The sequence below is a fragment of the Macaca thibetana genome, chromosome 1, assembly GCF_024542745.1.
Source record: "Macaca thibetana thibetana isolate TM-01 chromosome 1, ASM2454274v1, whole genome shotgun sequence".
Taxonomy (NCBI): Eukaryota; Metazoa; Chordata; class Mammalia; order Primates; family Cercopithecidae; genus Macaca; species Macaca thibetana.
The window spans coordinates 31,344,946-31,364,396 of NC_065578.1; the positions used below are offsets into that span (position 1 = coordinate 31,344,946).

At 47.7% G+C, this 19,451-nt stretch overlaps 2 protein-coding genes across 4 annotated transcripts in view; one reads left to right on the plus strand and one right to left on the minus strand.

The window, feature by feature from the left end:
* RBBP4 (RB binding protein 4, chromatin remodeling factor) overlaps positions 1-19,451 on the plus strand; it is a 418,599-nt gene that overhangs the window by 101,966 nt on the left and 297,182 nt on the right. The gene's annotated exons all lie outside the window — the stretch shown is intronic.
* The window catches only part of BSDC1 (BSD domain containing 1), a 30,835-nt gene that overhangs the window by 5,365 nt on the left and 6,019 nt on the right, over positions 1-19,451 (minus strand). For 2 of the 3 annotated variants that reach the window (XM_050795566.1, XM_050795548.1), the window contains exons 3-9: positions 17,681-17,797; positions 14,757-14,924; positions 11,551-11,605; positions 9,091-9,206; positions 8,586-8,654; positions 8,341-8,419; positions 6,672-7,151 (exon numbers count right to left, since the gene is read on the minus strand). In XM_050795566.1, the coding sequence (XP_050651523.1) occupies positions 6,672-7,151; positions 8,341-8,419; positions 8,586-8,654; positions 9,091-9,206; positions 11,551-11,605; positions 14,757-14,924; positions 17,681-17,797 (1,084 nt within the window). Of the gene's footprint in view, positions 1-6,671; positions 7,152-8,340; positions 8,420-8,585; positions 8,655-9,090; positions 9,207-11,550; positions 11,606-14,756; positions 14,976-17,680; positions 17,798-19,451 lie in introns of all 3 variants that reach the window. The other variant, XM_050795559.1, reaches the window with a different exon arrangement.

The window sequence follows — 19,451 nt, forward strand, 5'->3', positions numbered from 1 at the left end:
ATCCAGCCATGTCACATCATTTGTTTACATACTGTCTATGGCTGCTTTCATGCTACAAGAGCGGAGATCAGTAATTTCAACTGCATGGCCCAAAAAGCCTAAAATATTTATGGTCTGGTCCTATACAGAAAAAGTTTACCACCCCCTGCTCTATGTGATTCTGATGCCTGTCTGTACTATTTGACGATCATTGCTCTAAACATTCATATTTGGCTATGACTTCTTATAGGCAATATTAAAAGTGTATATATAAAAGTTATTAAGAAGCAAACTACACAAATATTTCCTTTCAATAAAGCATGTACAGTATCATTCCAGCTTTAAAATGTGCCCACAGGCCAGGCGTGGTGGCTCAAACCTGTAATCCCAGCACTTTGGGAGGCCGAGACAGGCGGATCACAAGGTCAGGAGATTGAGACCATCCTGGCTAACTCGGTGAAACCCCGTCTCTACTAAAAAATACAAAAAACTAGCCAGGCGAGGTGGCGGGCGCCTGTAGTCCCAGCTATTTGGGAGGCTGAGGCAGGAGAATGGCATAAACCCGGGAGGCAGAGCTTGCAGTGAGCTGAGATCTCGCCACTGCACTCCAGCCTGGGTGACAGAGCGAGACTCCATCTCAAAAAAAAAAAAAAAAAAAAAAAAAGCCCACAAAGGCATGTACACATGCAGAAGAGATGAGCAAGATATCCAAATACACTAGCAAAGTTATCTCTAGGTGATGAGGTCATGGGGTGATTTTTCTTAATTTTTTTCCAAAAATGAACACATATTACTTTGTGATCTTTTTTTTTTTCTTTTTGAGACGGAGTCTTGCTCTGTCGCCCAGGCTGGAGTACAGTGGCACGATCTCGGCTCACTGCAAGCTCTGCCTCCTGGGTTCACGCCATTCTCCTGCCTCAGCCTCCCGAGTAGCTGGGACTACAGGCGCCCACCACCACGCCTGGCTAATTTAGAGACGGCATTTCACTGTGTTAGCCAGGATGGTCTTGATCTCCTGACCTCGTGATCCGCCCACCTTGGCTTCCCAAAGTGCTGGGATTACAGGCGTGAGCCACTATGCCCGGCCTGTAATCTTTTTTTTAAGTACCTTTAAAAAGAGTGGGTCCCTCATCCTCCAATGGCATGACCAGTAAACATCTTCATTTCTTCTTCTCTGACTACTCCTCACCAGATGCCTCAGCACTGAGACCTACCCCTCAGCCCCACTCCCACATTCCTTATATGGTTTCCTGTATCATCCTCTCTTCCAGCCAGAGCATGGTCTCTGGGGCCAGGCAGACCTGGGTTGAATACCTACTCCTTCACTGTGTAGTCTTGGGCAAATTATTGTGGGCTTCAGTCTATTTATAAAATATGGATAAAAGCACCCTCTGCAAAGAACCACTGGAGAAGCTTATTAGAATGCAGACTTCTACCCTGTCCACCCCCGATCCCAACAAAGACTCAGCAGGTCTAGCTGGTGGCTGGGAAGGCTGCATTGTAAGTTGTAAGCAGGTACCTGTGTGATTCTGTGTAGACCTGGGCCTGCAGTTTGAGAAACAATGGTGTTAGAATTAGAGCTATGCATATAAAGTGCCTATTACGTATATATACATGGCTATGTAATGAATGGTGCTGCCTTTCTTCTAAGGGCCTTGTCTCAGAGTTAAGTCATTCTGTACAAGGTACCTCAGCAAGTCAGGGCAGCCAAGACCCAGTTCTTCTGACTCTGCACCTACATCTCTCTGTGCCTTCAGGACACTTAAGTGACATTCATCTGGCTGTCACCACAGGCTTCCTGTGGGTTAGCCAGACTCTTGGTTGCTTCCTCACTTCAGGGCTTTGTCTGTGGCCATGACAGCTTTCCCTAACCTCAGGCTGCCCTCTAGGGACTTGAAACCGTCTCTTCAGGCTTAAATGCTACAGCAGACCCTTTCAGGGGTAAAGAACAGAGTATCCACTAACATTTCTGGAATATTCCACATCTACCTCTTGGGTGGGTATTAATAGTCCCCGTATACAGATAACGAAACGAAGGCTTCAGGTGGCACAGGGAGATGTGAAGCTGGGCTCTCTCTGCCATGTGCCTCCTTCCACCGTCCTGTCCTATCACATAAGGAGAGCACTAAGACCTCCATCACAATGTGCACGTGGCAGAGAGCTGACCTGTGCTACAACTGAAGACTTCAGGATGGAGTTCTACTGGTTTGGTTTTGAAAATGGAAGTTTTCAGGTGATTGCTAACTTTGTAGTGCTGTCACTCACAGCTCATTTTATTCTGTTTAATTGGCCCTCTGCTTCCCCAGTTAAGAAACAGAGGCAATACTGCTCTTAGGTTACACAGTCAGTCATGAAGTAAGGTCTTAACCTCTAGGCTCCTTCCAGGCCATGAGCCTGCCCCAATCTCTCGCCCCTTCCTGTGCAGAAAGAAATCCAGTCTCTCAGAACAGACGAATCCTGTGACAAAATGTAGGTGGGAAGCAGCTCTGCAATGACAGGAATCACCCTGGGACCCAGTAAAACCCTTTGGCTAGGGCACCCTAAGAGACTCTGCTGAACCGAGACCAAGCCTTATATCACCCTAGGACGTGGGCCCAAGAGGAAAAAGGAGTTACTTTGTCTCCAAGCCCCCTTTCTTCCTTTTAAGATTTATTTCCTCTACTCTGTTCCCACTGCTCCAGCCTGGTCCAAGACTCTGGCTGCCTCCCACCTGACTACAGTTGTTTCTGGTGGGTCTTCTGTAGCACATCCTCAGCCTCTCCTTTCACAGGCCCCGAGGGCAGTAGAGGCAGCATAGCAGAGTGGTTAAGAGCTTATGTTTACTTCTCCTATAATTTCAATTCCATCCAGTCTCCAACCACTACTAATTTTTTCTGATTAGCCTTTGTAGCCCAATTCCAAATGAAACCTATAATTTGTAACCCTCCAACTGTTTCACTATCCCTCATTCTCTCCCTTACTCAGCTCATATTCTATAAGCCATCATTCTTATCACTTCTTGCATATACTTTCTTTTCTTTCCTTTTTATTTTTTTGAGACAGGGTCTCAGCTCTGTCAGCCAGGCTGGAGGGCAGTTTAGCGATCTCAACTCACTGCAGCCTCAACCTCCCCACTCAGGTGATTCTCCCACCTCAGCCTCCCGAGTAGCTATGACTACAGGCATGTGCCACCACATCTGGCTAACTTTTTGTATTTTCTGTAGAGATGGGGTTTCACCACAATGCCAGGGCTGGTCTTGAACTCCTGGGCTCAAGCAATCCATCTGCCTCAGCCTCCCTTAAGTACTGCAATTATAGGCATGAGCCACCAGGCCCAGCGGACTTTCTTCTTTTCATCCACTGATTTTACCTGGCTAAACTTGAACCTAATTAGATCCAACTTCCCATCTGCTCTGTTCCTGCACCTAAGCAACTGAATGTGACTGAACAAAAATACAACAGGTTGATGGTCTCACTTAAAATCTACAATCACAAGGGCCCTGGGACCATCCACCCAGCAAACCTATTATACCTGTCAGGCCCATCACCTACTCTTCCCTCTCCTACAGGACTATTTCATACTCTCTGAAATATTTATTGGGTGTGACTGATCTCAGGTTCCTACCACTAGAAAAATAGGAAAAAGTACACAGATCTCACAGGGCTTTTTTTTTTTTTTTTTTTTTGAGACGGAGTCTTGCTCTGTCACCCAGGCTGGAGTGCAGTGGCTGGATCTCAGCTCACTGCAAGCTCCGCCTCCCAGGTTTACACTATTCTCCTGCCTCAGCCTCCCTAGTAGCTGGGACTACAGGCGCCCGCCACCAGGCCTGGCTAGTTTTTTGTATTTTTTAGTAGAGACGGGGTTTCACTTTGTTCGCCAAGATGGTCTCGATGATCTGACCTCGTGATCCGCCTGTCTCGGCCTCCCAAAGTGCTGGGATTACAGGCTTGAGCCACCGCGCCCGGCCCTCACAGGGCTTTTGTAAGGATTAACATGCATATCAAGTGCTTAGCACAGAGCTAGACACACAGAAAGTGCTCAGAGAATGTTACCTCTATTATCGTTTCCCCAAAGCAGGGCTCTACTTAAATTTCTGCTCTGATTGAGGATCTATCATGAAACAATTATCCCGTCTATAGAGGAGCAAACAAAGGCTTACAGAAGATTAGTAATCTTTCTGAAGTCACATGGCTTATGAACAAAGTTGGGATTTGAACCCAGAACTGTCTGAACTCCAGAACCCACACCCTTAGCATCCATGCTCTGCTGCTTTATGGCCCCAAGGCCAACCTTCTGAATCCAGCTTAAGGTTTTAAATTCCGAAGTTCTATTTCTGAGTCAACCCACTCACCCTTCTTGTACCTCCTTCTCCTGGGAGAGAATACAGAAGAGTGGGTTTAGGTCACCACCCCTTAAACATGCCCCATGACCTTTGCTAGCTGGTCCTTGTAGGCCCCCTCATCTTAGACTACCACTCCCCTGCACCTGCCCCAAACTCGTCAACTCTCCTATACAAGGCTTGACTCCTTGGCGAAGCAACACAGATGTCCAGAGATTCCTTCTTTCTCTGAACTCCTCCAGTACCAGACTGGCCCATCCTGCTTTATGCTCCCTCACAAAGACTGCGGCTTCTGCCCCTCTCCCACTCAGTGTCTCATAAAGAACAGGAAGGAGCTTGGGCCGGGCGCGGTGGTTCACGCCTGTAATCCCAGCACTTTGGGAGGCCAAGGTGGGCAGATCACAAGGTCAGGAGATCAAGACCATCCTGGCTAACACAATGAAACCCTGTCTCTACTAAAAATACAAAAAATTAGCTGGGTGTGGCAGCATGTGCCTGTAGTCCCAGCTACTCGGGAGGCTGAGGCAGGAGAATGGAGTGAACACGGTAGGCGGAGGCTGCAGTGAGCGAGACTGCGCCACTGCACTCCAGCCTGGGCGACACGAGTGAGACTCCGCCTCAAAAAAAAAAAAACAAAACCAGGTAGGAGCCCAATGGATGACCTCACTGATCAGTCAGAAGGGAGGCACTGGGTTGGAGACTGGAAACTCCATGGTTTCCATCAGGGAATAGGTTAGAGGTGAGGTGGGGTTCATTTCCCATCCACTGTGGCAAACCAGTCCCTTCCTGGGCCAGCAGGCCAGGCCTTACCTGCCGGGCAAGCTTTGTGGCTGTGGCTGGTGCTGAGTGTTAGCAAAGACAGGAGGATGCGTGTGTGAAGTGTGCAGGTGGTGGGGGGACTGGGAGGGGGGCGGTTCTTAGTGATAATCAGCCATACCTGAAGTGGTATTTTGGATGTGGTAAAAAGGCTGACACCAAGGCTATCCTTGTCCTTTAATTCCTGCAGTTACAGAGGTTGCTCTTTGACATAAACTCAGAGTCTCCAGTCTAAAATTCCATTATACAGATAAGAAACTAAAGCTCCATTACTCAAGCTGGGTCACTGTAAGTTCATGGATGTTCATTTTATTCTTCTTTAAACTGCACGTATGAGTTTTGTTTATATATTTCATAATAATAAAGGCCTGGGGAAGCTGAATGACTTTCCTAAGGCTACACAGGACGAAGACCCTTTTTAACATCAATGTCACTGGGATTTCCAAGCCAGGGTAAGGTTAAATTGTCCAAAAAGATAGAAATTGGCACAGTGTGCTAGTTAAGGGCACGGGCTTGGAGTCAGACAGCCCTGGGTCTGAATCTGGGCCTCCTGGCCATGTGAACTTGGGCATTACCTAACCTAATATTTTTGGGTCTCATTTTTTTCATCTGTAAAATGAGGACAGTAATACTGAGAAATTAAGTGCCATATAACATATGTAGCATGGGATCTAGCATCAAACTTGTTTTGTTGACTCTTAAGATGCCAACAATTTAAGATGCATTCTTATTTCAGAGATTAATGTGCAACTTAGAATGAAACATGTGGCCGGGCGCAGTGGCTCAAGCCTGTAATCCCAGCATTTGGGAGGCCGAGCCGGGCGGATCACGAGCTCAGGAGATCGAGACCATCCTGGCCTACACGGTGAAACCCCGTCTCTAGTAAAAAATACAAAAAACTAGCCGGGCGAGGAGGCGGGCGCCTGTAGTCCCAGCTACTCGGGAGGCTGAGGCAGGAGAATGGCGTCAACTCGGGAGGCGGAGCTTGCAGTGAGCGGAGATCCGGGCACCGCGCTCCAGCCTGGGTGACAGAGCGAGACTCCGTCTCAAAAAAAAAAAAAAAAAAAAAAAAGAATGAAACATGTTAGCAAATAGTCAATATATAGCAGCTGTCATCACTATTGGAAATGAAAAAAATCTGCTCATAGTATCCTAAAAAGGGACAAGGAGACAAATCTGCCTTGGGAGGTGGCCCTGACCCCACACAACAATGGGCTTAGACCTCCAGACCTACCTTTTTTTTTTTTTTTTTTTTTTTAATTTTATTTTTTGAGATGGAGTTTCGCTCTTCTTGCCTAGGCTGGAGTGCAATGGCGCAATCTCGGCTCACTGCAACCTCTGCCTCCTGGCTTCAAGCGATTCTCCTGACCCAGACTCCCCAGTAGCTAGGATTACAGGCATGTGCCACCATGCCTAGCTAATTTTGTACTTAGAGACAGGGTTTCTCCATGTCGGTTAGGCTGGTCTCAAACTCCCAACCTCAGGTGATTCGCCCACCTCGGCCTCCCAAAGTGCTGGGATTACAGGCATGAGGCACCACTCCCAGCCCAGACCTACCTTTCTTTCCATTGTTGGAGGGTGTAGACTTCCCACTGTCCGAGTTCAGCTCAAACACCCGTAAGTCTGTGGGAGCCTCCTCCCTCAGAGTCTCTACTCTGGCTGGAGGCCTGGGTTCTGGGCCGCTGGGGTGGCCAGCAGGGGTTAGGGGCTTGGAGTGAATAGGGGGCGGGGGTCCAGTCTCGCCCACATCCACAACCAGGCCCTGTTCCTCCAAAGATGCCTCTAGCAGCTTTTGGGACAGGTCCTTGGGCAGCACTGGTGCCTCAGGTGCAGCGGCTGGGTTGGCAATCTGTGTCACGAGGGAGACGCTCTCGCTGCTCTCTGATGGAGTCACCTCTGCTGGGGGCTCAACTGAGGTCACCAGATTCTCTTCACAGGGGCTCTGGGGGCCAGGTCCTCCTTCAGGGAATGTAGAAGTTTTGGTCACAGGAACCTTTGCCTCTTTTGGAGATGTGAGTGAAATGCCCATGAGCTCCTCTGTAGAGAGAGAAAGGGAGGGGCAAGAGGGAAATGTACCCTGGCCAGCCCTAAGACAACCTTGGGGCCGGGCGCGGTGGCTCACGCCTGTAATCCCAGCACTGTGGGAACGAGGCGGGTGGATCACCTGAGGTCAGGAGTTTTTGAGACCAGCCTGGCCAACATGGTGAAACCCTGTCTCTACTAAAAATACAAAAATATTAGCTGAGTGTGGTGGCACATGCCTGTAATCCCAGCTACTCGGGAGGCTGAGGCAAGAGAATCGCTTAAACCCAGGAGGCGGTGGTTGCAATGGGCCGAGATTGCACCACTGCACTCCAGTCTGGACGACAGAGCAAGACTGTCTCAAAACGAAAAAAAAAAAAAAAAAGACTCAATAGTGTCATTTAGCTCTCCCCTTTGCCATCACAATGCTTCTGCAGACACTCCCTGCTAGTCAAAAGTCCTGCTCAGCCCTGGGGCCTAATGCCTGGTGGGCTTCCAGCAATGCAGTTCAAGGGGCTGTTATGGATTAGAAAGCCAAGGCTCAGAAGTGAGTCAGTTTTGGGTTCAGGTTGGGCTCTGCTACATCCTAGGTATATGATTGGGCAAGTCACCTAACTTTTACTCTTAACTTACTTTTATCCTTAAGAGGGGTAATAGGGTGGTGGTAAGGACTCTGTGTAAAGCTCTTAGTGCAGCCTCGACATATGGTGTAAACACTTAAGAAATGCATTAATATTATATCATCCAGAAGGCTCCAACGTGCTGTTATAAACTGAGCTACAGGTAGAGGATGCTCAGCTCCCTCCCTAACTCAGTGGTTCCCAAACCAGCCTGTGCATTAATATTACCAGGGAGCTTGTTTAAAATACATGTCTGGCCGCTTCTTTACAGTCTTCTTTAGAAGGTGGGGAAGGGAATCTGGATTTTCAAGAAGCTCCCCAGTGACTAGGCGGCAGCTGGTTCATGGGCTGGCAGGGGAATCTACACCAACTGACACATGGGATTTCTGTAGCTAAATCGGAATTCCACTAGCCTTGTTCAATATCTCCTTGTTAGCTCCGCCTATCCTCAGCACATACAATGTGCTCGTTCCCTACTCTTGCCTGATGGGCGCCAAGTCTCTCCAGGCTTCAGAAAGCATGGCCCAGCCCAGAGTGTCCCACACAGATGTGTCACTTGCCCTTCACCTCTCAACGCCTCTTACCTTCCTCCTCCTCCCAGCCAGGTTCTTCAGAGATGCTCTGTTCCGCCCGCTGCTTCAGGGCGTCCCTCCGGGCCTGCTCCTGAATGTGAGGGAGCAGATGGACACAGGAAGTCAGGGCACCCTCTTCCCAGATCCTGGTCCTGATCCCACAACTCTTGGCACCCTGTATCCCTTTCTTCTCTCAATAAATCCAGCCTGCTTCCCCCAGGGTTGAGTGGGGACCTCCCCAGGCTAGACCAGCGTACCTGCTCTAGCTGATGGACTTTATAGAAATACCGATGCCAGAATTCTGAATGGGAAACAGCTGCTGGAACCTGGAGGGAGGGGAAAATGGAGGTGAGACTTTGGGAGTATTTGTGTGGGGTCTGTGTCCCCACCCTTATCAGTCTATTCCCATCAAGTCTGGATATCAGACCCAGTAAGTGGCTTAGCAGTGATAGAGCACTTCCACCCTGACCAAAGTTTCGGCCAGACCCACCTTCCTAGTCCAGGTTGGCCAAGGAGGGAGAAAAGAACTCCCATCAGGCTTTGCTGGCCCTTTCATTTCTCACCATTCTCTGACTGCCAGAAGCCTGGCAAACCAGCTTCTCCCATGTGAGTTCTTGGCTCAGGATATGGCTGGTCTGGCTCTATGGAGCCTCCCAGTGCTCTCTGAGCCAGATGACGCCACAGTGACTCTGAACACGTCCCTCCCACCTCCCAACACCTCAAGCCTGGAGCTGGCTGAGGCCCTGCAGACTGGGCCCTCACCATCTTGGTGTAGAGGGCCCGGATAGAGGGGCTGCCTACAAGGAGCTCTGAGATCTCCCCCTTCTTCTCCTCCAAGCAGAACTGGGAAAGCCAGGCGTCAAACAATTCCGGGGGCCCTGCAGAGGGACAGATGCTGACAGTCAGTTCCCTTGGTCTGGGGAAAGAACACTGGGCCTACAGAATATACCTAAGGCTGGACATGGAAAATGAAGAAAGCTTGTGTGTTCAAAGCCACTTAGCCAAGGGTAGGGGGTCAGGCAGGGTGAAGGGGCGGGTGTGCACCTGAGTGATCTCCAGAAGGGGCTGCAGTCTCCATGTTCTCATATCCCTGCTCGCTTTTTAGCCCATGGCACCTGGCTACTGAATCTCCTCGTCTCTGAAACAGCTGCTCTTAGGTCACATGACCCCAGCTGCCAGAGCCAACATCTATTTCTCTGTCTTCCCTCTTGTGACCATCTCTGACTCTGGGGGCCATTGCCTTCCTCCCGAAGCCCTCGTCTCTCCTGGTTTCTCACTCCTTTGTTATTTTCCTCCACTTCTCTGGTTGGTCCATTTGAGTCTCTGTGGGTTTTTTGTTTTCCTTTCCTTTCCATCTCTCTCTGGCTTTTTTTTCCCCCAAAATAATTGCCACTAAACCATAAGTTTCAACCTCATCCTCCCACTGTGTCTCTCTTTGCAGCCCAGGCTACTCTCTTGGCCCCAGATCCAGAGTTCCAAGTACCCCCGATACTTCTACCTGCAAACACACCATGCGCTCATTTTCCTTCCCACCTGATTATCTGACAGGGTTATCCAATCTGGGGGCCATCCTATCTCCTCCTTTATCCAATCACTCTAGATCACACTTCCTCAGTTGTCTCTTTTTTATTTTTTAAGAGAGAGAGTCTTGCTCTGTCACCAGACTGGAGTGCAGTGACACAACTGTGGCTCACTGCAACCTTGAATTTCTGGGCCCAAGTGATCCTCCTGCCTCAACCTTCCGAATAGCTGAGGCTACAGGCACACCATCACGCCTGGCTAACTTGTGTCTTTTATATGCACACTGTCCTCTCCATGCCACCTGACTCTTCCTAGGTTTTGGCCTTACCTCTGACACGGGATTCCTACCTAGCCTCCTAACTGGTCTTCCTGTCTTCTGTCTTTCTATTTCATTCTTTACAATGCTGCCCCAAGGGCTGCTTTACAAAATGCAAACTCTGATCACCCCAGGCCTCAAAAACTTTCACTGGTTCTCTATGGGAGGCCTTTTTAAGCTGGAGTCCAAGATGGGTTTCAAAGGGTCAAAGAATTCCCATATTGCACAAAAAGTTTTGTGGAGAGAGGGCTTGTCATTTTCAATAGATTTTTAAAGGCCTTTGTGACTAAAGAGAGGTCTAGAGCTACTACTGTGAGCCTTTTAGGCCAAAATTCCAACTGCCTGGTCTGTCACACCAAGCCCTTCACAATCTGGCTCCCATGAGCTGCTCTCATTGCCTTCACTTCCTCATACGCACCCTTTAACCTAGCGTTACTAAAAGGTGGGGTGCTCCCTGTTCTCTCTCCCAGCAATCTTTGCCTGAATGCCCTTCCCCACTTCTCATAGTGAAGCTAACTGACGTCTCATTTAACCTTAAAACTCCAACTCCGTCCAGGTGTGGTGGCTCATGCCTGTAATCCCTGCACTTTGGGAGGCCGAGGCAGGTGGATCACCTGAGGTCAGGAGTTCCAGACCAGCCTAACCAATGTAGTGAAACCCCGTCTCTACTAAAATTACAAAAATCAGCCGGACACAGTGGCAGGTGCCTGTAAGCCCAGCTACTCGGGAGGCTGAGTCAAAAGAACTGCTAGAACCCGGGAGGTAGAGGTTGCAGTGAGCCGAGATCCCGCCACTGCACTCCAGCCTGGGCGACAAAGTGAGACTCCATCTCAAAAACAAACAAACAAAACCCAACTCCAGCATCACTTGCTTGGTTCCCAGACCAGGAAAGGTGCCATTCCTCTGGGCTCCCACTGTCCTGCTGCTCTGTAGAAGCAGTCATGCTGCTCTCTAGTATTTCTACTTTATTCACTGTTTCTGCTTTCTCCCTCTTAACCGCTAGTTCCTGGAGGGCTGGACTAGGTGGAGGGTTTGGCTCATTTCTGATCTCCAGTTTCCATCATGGGGTTTGCTGCATGGCAGGGGCTTAGCCAACACAAGCTGAAGAGAAGGCAAGTGGGGCAGCAGGGCTGGGAGGGAGGCTGAGCTAAGGATGAGGGATGAGAGGGGCCAAGTCCCTGCAGGGTGGGCAGGACAGCTCAAGTTCAGGAAAGAAAAGAGAACATCAACCCAATCCACACGGTATAAGGTACACACTAGTCTCACTCTGGTCCCCCTACATAGCGGGTGCCTGGCCTCTGCTACCTGAGACAAACAGGGCCTACAACCAGACCCCCTTAGTCTACTTGCCCTACAAGCCCACCCCCTCACTGCTACCCTCTCACCATCTGGTTCATTGCAGTAGGTTGCTGGGTCCGACTGCAGGCTATAGAGGCGAGCCTGTAAGAAACAGAGAAGAGGAAACAGAAATCCTGAGATGCTGGGCATAGAAAGCACCCTTTCTCTGCCAGGATACTCAGTCAACCACAACCCAGCTTCTCCCTTGTTGGCTGGGATACCCCCAGGGCACTTGTTAATTAGCACTGTGGCACGGAGAGTGGAGCACTAGGCTGGGCATCCAAAACTGGGGTTCCCAGAAAAATGGCCTTTCACCCAGTATTCTACCCCAGGAGCTAAGAAAATACAGCACAAGCAGGCTACAAAATTATTTGTAAAATGCTTTGTAGTAGTGAAATTTGAAAAATGTTAGTGCCCATATATTAATAAAGTCAAAATTTAGGGATAAATTTTAAAATAACACAATTTCCCTCCAATTAAAACCATTCAAGAATTTATTAATTGTATAGCCAGTCTCTACCAAGTTATGTTCTCACTGGGACCACAGGGTGGCAAACTTAGCTGGCAAAGACGAAGTCCGCCTTTCTTCCTCAGTATTACAGGAAGCATGGGCTGTCTGTAAGTGGATTTGGTGACAATTCACTGTCATTATGGCTCAAAATCTTATCAAACATTTTCACAATTCCACTCACATGTTCACTAAGTGGTGGTGCTAATACTAGTGCTTGTTGATACATACTTGAAAAATCAGTACTTTTGGAACAGAAGTTCAACATGGGCTGGGTGCGGTAGCTCACGCCTGTAATCCCAGCACTCTGGGAGGCCGAGGTGGGTGGATTGCTGGAGATCTGGAGTTCAAAACCAGCCTGGCCAACATGGTGAAACCCCGTCTCTACTAAAAATGCAAAAATTAGCCGGGCATGGTGGTGCATGCCTGTAATCCCAGCTACTCAGGACGCTGAGGCAGGAGAATCACTTGAACCCAGGAGGTGGAGGTTGCAGTGAGCCAAGATCACTCCACTGCACTCCAGTCTGGGTGACAGACAGAGACGCCATCTCAAAAAAAAAAAAAAAGTTCAATGTGATAAAATGCTACAAAACCAGCCTAGGCAACATGGGGAAATCCTGTTTCTACAAGTATAAAAATTAGCTGGGCATGGTGATGTGTGCTTGCAGTCCCAGCTGCTCAGGAGGCTGAGGTGGGAGGAGCACCTTAGGAGATGGAGGCTGCCGTGAACTGTGATCGCACCACTGCACTCCAGCCTGGGGGACAGAGTGAGACCCTATTTCAAAAGAACAAACTACAAAGAGGGCCCCCAGTTGCCATGACATTATATTGTAAATTTAGAAGAAAACTCTCCATGAAATAGAAAACACAATGTGGCCAGGCGTGGTGGCTTATGCCTGTAATCTCAGTACTTCAGGGGGCTGAGGTAGGAGGATCACTTGGGCTCAGGGGTTTGAGACCAGCCTGGGCAGAATAGGGAAACCTCGTCTCTACAAAAAAAAAAAAAAAAAAATGCCGGGCGTGGTAGTGCATGCCTGTGGTCCCTGCTACTACGGATACTAGGTAGGTTAAGGTGGGAGGAACACTTCAGCCCAGGAAGTTGAAGCTGCAGTGAGCTGGGATCATGCCACTGCACTCTAGCCTGAGTGACAGAGTGAGACCGTCTCAAAAAAAAAAAGAAGAAAAGAAAATGCGAAAACACAGCAAAAATACACTACCGTGGCTGTTGCTTTAAGTGCTCTGAAGACACCTCTCTCCCTTTACCTATACATATATTACTAGAAATTAGTCTAAATAACCCAAATGTGGAGATTATGCCTCTAAAAATGCTCTCCACAGCGTTCCTTATTATGCTTGAAAGCTGAAAGGAATCCAAATATGCAACATGAAGGAAATAATGGAATAATTAATGCTATTTTCACTTGCAAGAATTTAAAGACATTAAAAATTATGGCTGGCTGGGCACAGTGGCTCACGCCTGTAATCCTAGCACTTTGGGAGACCAAGGTGGGAGAGTCACTTGAGCCCAGGCATTTGAGACCAGCCTGGGCAACATAACGAGACCCTGTTTCTACCAAAAAAAAATTTTTTTAATTAGTTGGATGTGGTGGTTTACGCCGGTGGTCCCAGCTACTCAGGAGACTGACGTGGAAGGACACTTGAGCCTGGAAAGTCGAGGCTGCAATGAGCCGTGACTGCACCACTGAGCCCCAGAGAGAGCTTGGGTGACAGAGTGAGACCCTGTCTCATTAAAAAAAACAAAACAGGGCCGGGCGCGGTGGCTCAAAGCTGTAATCCCAGCACTTTGGGAGGCCGAGACAGGTGGATCACAAGGTCAGGAGATGGAGACCATCTTGGCTAACATGGTGAAACCCCGTCTCTACTAAAAAATATAAAAAACTGCCGGGCGCGGTGGCTCACGCCTGTAATCCCAGCACTTTGGGAGGCCGAGGCGGGCGGATCACAAGGTCAGGAGATCGAGACCACGGTGAAACCCCGTCTCTACTAAAAATACAAAAAATTAGCCGGGCGCGGTTGTGGGCGCCTGTAGTCCCAGCTACTCGGGAGGCTGAGGCAGGAGAATGGCGTGAACCCGGGAGGCGGAGCTTGCAGTGAGCCGAGATCGCGCCACTGCACTCCAGCCTGGGCGACAGAGCGAGACTCCGTCTCAAAAAAAAATAAAATAAAATAAAATAAATAAAAAACTAGCCGGGCGAGGTGGCAGGCGCCTGTAGTCCCAGCTACTCAGGAGGCTGAGGCAGGAGAATGGTATAAATCTGGGAGGCAGAGCTTGCAGTGAGCTGAGATCCGGCCACTGCACTCCAGCCTGGGCAACAGAGCGAGACTCCGTCTCAAAAAAAAAAACAACAACAACAACAAAAAAAAGGTGATTAGGAAAGATGCTACGTTTGTTGGTTTTTTAAAAGCAGGTTACAAAACCGCATGTATAAAATGTCTTTTTTGTTCAAAAGAAAACACCAAACTATCTTTACCTATGTTTAAAAACAAAAACAAACGTAAGGTTATATACCAATAAGAAATCAGGGGTTCTCTTTCGGTGATGCAATTATGAGTTTAAAAATAATTAACTTGTCCTTGCTTACTGGTATTTTTGGATTTACTATTAATAATATAGCCATATTGATTTTTTGGCCTGAACATGGGTTGCTTTTGTGAGTACAGGTTGTAAGTTAAAGCCCAGGTTACAGATGTTAGGCATCTGTAGGGGAGACTGTCAGTGAATACCTTGGTGCCATCATAGGGCTCAGCTGTGCCAGATGGTGTGCCCATCAGGGTGATGACATCGCAGTCGATGGTTTTGTCTGGTGAGGGGGCAAAGGTGTCTGAGATCACCCCTAGGAAGTCAGACAACCCTTTCTTCATCTTCTCCGTTGCTCCTGAGGAGCCTTCCGTCTGTATAGAGAATGGGCAGAGGAAGCAAGCGCCCCGGCAACAGGCTGCAATCTGGGGTATGGGGGTAAAACATTGGGGCAAAGGTGTATCGTGTGTTGGGGGACCAGGGAGGTGCTCACGACTCTTCACCCATCTTTGGGGCTGGAGAAGGAGTAGGAGGAAGCAAGGGTCCTCCATCCCCCAAGTGGGTCTGCAGAACAGGGCCATGGTAGGCCTGCGTAGATCAGAGTAAAGATCTTTGATTGGCTGTTTCATCAAAATTTCAAGGCCAGTCAGGCTGGTCAAAACTTGGCCAGAGAAGGTCCATACCATAGACATATCAGTGGGGAAGAGGGCCTATGGGTAGAGTGGTGGAAGGGGTACTAGCTTTGGAGTTAGACAAAGCTAGTTTGAATCCTTGCTCTACCACTTGTTGGTCATGAAACCAAAACCCTTTCTGAATCCGAGTTTCCTTATTGTAAAATGGGGACAAGTATACATCCTTCATAGGGTTACCATGAAGATTAAAAGATAGGGCATGGACAATGCCTGGCACACAGCATACGCTTAATAAACTGCGGCACTGTAATATTGCAATTTCATCATCATTATTGCTCAGGAAGTAGAATACTTCGTACAAAAGGCTGGAAACATATGGGCAGGATTAGAACAGATAGTCTTGCCTTGCCTGGGACTAATTGAGGGTCACTATACAGACCACACTGGTCAGAATGCCTTCCAGCAGGCAGGGATAGGGTGCTGAGAACAGGGTCTAAAAACCTCGTGGAAAATTATACTTACTCTTGATTAAGCTGCCGAAGCATTTTAAACCTATAACCTATCATAGTGCCTGGCACATATTGTTACAGGTAACAATATTTGTTGAATTAAAAAAATGAATAAATGAATGAAATAAACAAGTGATATCTCTGCTATTGGCTAGACTTATAGCAGTTCAGCAGGGTTACAACTTGTCATTCATGCTCATCAGTAGCTGTGGTTAGAATGGAGACAGTATTTTACAAGAGGATTCAGCAAAATAAGCTTGACTAAAAAATTCCAAAACTCATTTTTCATAACATGAGTAATTAATTACAAGATAATTGATTCAGCTGGTGATCAAATTAAGAAGCTGCAATTTGTTCCAATGCTAAAGGGAAAATTGTAATATAAAAAACAGTATGCTTTACCTCACTGGAAACTTCAGAACTTTGCAGGGATATCTTTGACCACAATTTTTCCTTCTCACACTGACTTTAGAATCTAACCTCCATCTTGTAAGAGGTTTCCACTGTACATTTCTGATTAATAAAAACAGTATTGGGGGAGGGGGACAAGGATTGAAAAACTACCTATGGGGTACTAGCTGGTGATGGGTTCATTAAAAGCCCAAACCTCAGTACATACACAATATTCCCATGTAACAAACCTGTGCACGTATCCCCTGAATCAAAAACCAGAAAACAACAAACAAGCCAGGCACGGTGCCTCACACCTGTAATCCCAGCACTTCAGGAGGCCAAAGCAGGTGGATCGCTTAAGCTTAGGAGTTTGAGACCAGCCTGGGCAACAGAGTGAAACCCTGTCTCTACAAAAAATACAAAAATGAGCTGGGTGTGGTGGCATGCACCTGTGGTCCCAGCTATTCAGGAGGCTGAGGTAGGAGGATCACTTGAGCCGGGGAGGCAAAGGTTGCAGTGAGCTGAGATCATGCCACTGCACTCCAGCCTGGGTGACAGAGTGAGACTCCATCTCAAAACAACAGCAACCACCAACAAAAAACAGGACCAGTAAGAAAATAAGTTGGTACAACATTTCTGGAGGGCAGTTTTGAGTATAGTAAAAGGCTTAAACTAATCACTCTGTGATACCTTCCACAATTATATTATAAAGCAAATATTATGGCACTGGGCAAAGGTTTAGCAGAATGTTTACTGTAGCTCTGTGTACAATACTGGAAAAAACTGAAATAGGAAAGCAGCAACTGGTTAAATCCACATAGTGGAATACCATGCCACTTATTACACTCTAGAACAAGGTTTGCAATTTAAGTAAAAAAACAGGGGCCGGGTGCTATGGCTCATGCCTGTAATCCCAGCACTTTGGGAGGCCGAGGCAGGCGGATCACGAGGTCAGGAGATCGAGACCATCCTGGCTAACATGGTGAAACCCTGTCTCTACTAAAAAATACAAAAAATTAGCCGGGCGTTGTGGCAGGCACCTGTAGTCCCAGCTACTTGGGAGGCTGAGGCAGGAGAATAGCGTGAACCCAGGAGGCGAAGCTTGCAGTGAGCCGAGATGGTGCCACTGCACTCCAGCCTGGGCGCCAAATGGAGACTCTGTCTCAAAAAAAAAAAAAAAGGTTACAAAACATGGTATTCAGTTGACCTCTGTTTTGAAAAAGAAGTCTACATCAGGGATACACCCCCAAAATATTAACAGTAGTTATCTTTGGGAGATGGAGTTATGGATGTCTCTAGGTCTTTCTCTTGCTTTCTTCCTTTCTTCATTCTTTCTCTTTTACTTGCCTGTATTTTCTAAATTGTCAACATGAATGACTTTGCTAATGGAAAGCATTTGCTAAAACAATACAGAAGTGGGAAAACTAATTATTACTTAAAATATGCAGCTTGTTTGGTTGCCAGACACAATTCTTTCAAAATGGGAGGAAAAATAATCACTTAACGGTAGAAAAAAATAATCACTTAACGGTTGGGAACCCAGGACAGGGCAGGTTGCGAGGGGCAGTTACTTGGGAGCATTTGGGTGGTACTCACAGCCAGCTTCTCCTTGACCACGCTGGCCGTGGCTGCGATGGTACAGGCCGTGTCATGCTGCACCACCTGGGTAAACTCTGTCAGGTCCCGCTTCATGAACTCCAAGGCTTCAGAGGACTGTGGGAAGACAGAGAGGGATGCCAGGGCCAGCTGGCCCCACCACCCCTTGTTCCTGTTCCCTGTGCTTCTTCAGTACCAGACAGACACATGGAAATCTCAAATGGCAGGGGAGCTTGGGCTCAGAAACAAAGCTCATTTGTCCCAATTCCATGATCTGGGATTACCTGACAGCAGAGAGTACAGGAGAATTTCCTGCTACTCTGAGCATGAAGACTGAGTCTCAGCCTAGGCACTCACAAGCTATGTGGCCATGAGTAAGTCTCATCTAGTCCTCAGTTTTCTCCTATAAAATGAGGGAGGCGATCTAGACCAGAGATTCTCAAGCACAAACTAGAAAAGAGGGGGCACAGTCAGTCTGAAAACAATACTGGCTTTGATTACTTGCTTTGATATGCTTTAAATCATGATATTCATATTAAGTTTCAAATAACATGAAAAAAAGGTACATGACTTTTTTTTTCCCCCTTGAGACGGAGTTTCCCTCCTGTTGCCCAGGCTGGAGTGCAATGGCACCATCTCGGCTCATCGCAACCTCCACCTCCCGGGTTCAAGCAATTCTTCTGCCTCAGCCTCCGAGTAGCTGAGATTACAGGCAGCGCCACCACGCCCAGATAATTTTGTATTTTTAGTAGAGATGGGGTTTCTCCATGTTGGTCAGGCTGGTCTCGAACTCCCAACCTCAGGTGATCTGCCCACCTTGGCCTCCCAAAGTGTTGTGATTATAGTCGTGAGCCACCCAGCCTAAGGCATGTGATTTTTTTATCAAAGGAAAGTGTTTCTATTTTTACTTTTTTTGTTACAGGGAAATTAAGTTGAAATATGAGGCAGTAGGTGAAGTTATTTGCCTTCAGGTTTAAGAATTAGTAATTACTAATTGTATTAGTAACAGCAATAGCTTGGAAAGCTGTTTTATGAGTAATTCTTAACAATTTAGTATCAGTAAAAAGGCATGTGATTTTTACATTCAACAAAGGAGGAAGCGGTCAAGATAACAACTGGATCAGATTATCTTGAAGGCCTTCTTGGTTCTACCATCCCAAGGTTCTATTCATATACAAAGCTCCTTCGGGCAGAACTCATATTTGCTCCTGCTAAACCAATCTGCTTCTCCGTCTGCACCCAGACCTCACTGGAGAAAGCAGGCCCTCAGCTCACTTCTAGGTCTTGCCCTGTCTTGCTTCACTCACCAACTCTAGGATGCCTTCCTGGAGTATCTCAGTGGCCACTCCCCCTGCAAGCCCTGTCATTTTACACGGGGATAATCACCTGCATTTTTAAAAGCATGTTTTTGAGTGCTCCCGTGGTTTATTCTTCTGGGAAGGGCCTGCCCACTTTTCATTAGCTTGGGAAGTTTCTGAATGGGACAGTCTCACGTATCAGCTACAGGCTTCTCTGGGGGTGGTAATCATGCCTCCATATTGATTTAGGACTCCTTAATTGGGGGTGGAGGGGGTAATTTACTTATTTACTTTTATTAAAATTAAAAAAAATATTTCACGGCACCATGAAATTGTGCCCCGGGTCATTTACCGATTCACTCTTTCTACCCACACTGCCACCACCTTAGTCCAGGCCAACTTGTTCTTTTATCTGGATTCCTCCCAGGTTGTCTCAGCTACCTTTACTTCATTCTCCTTATGACACCCAGTGG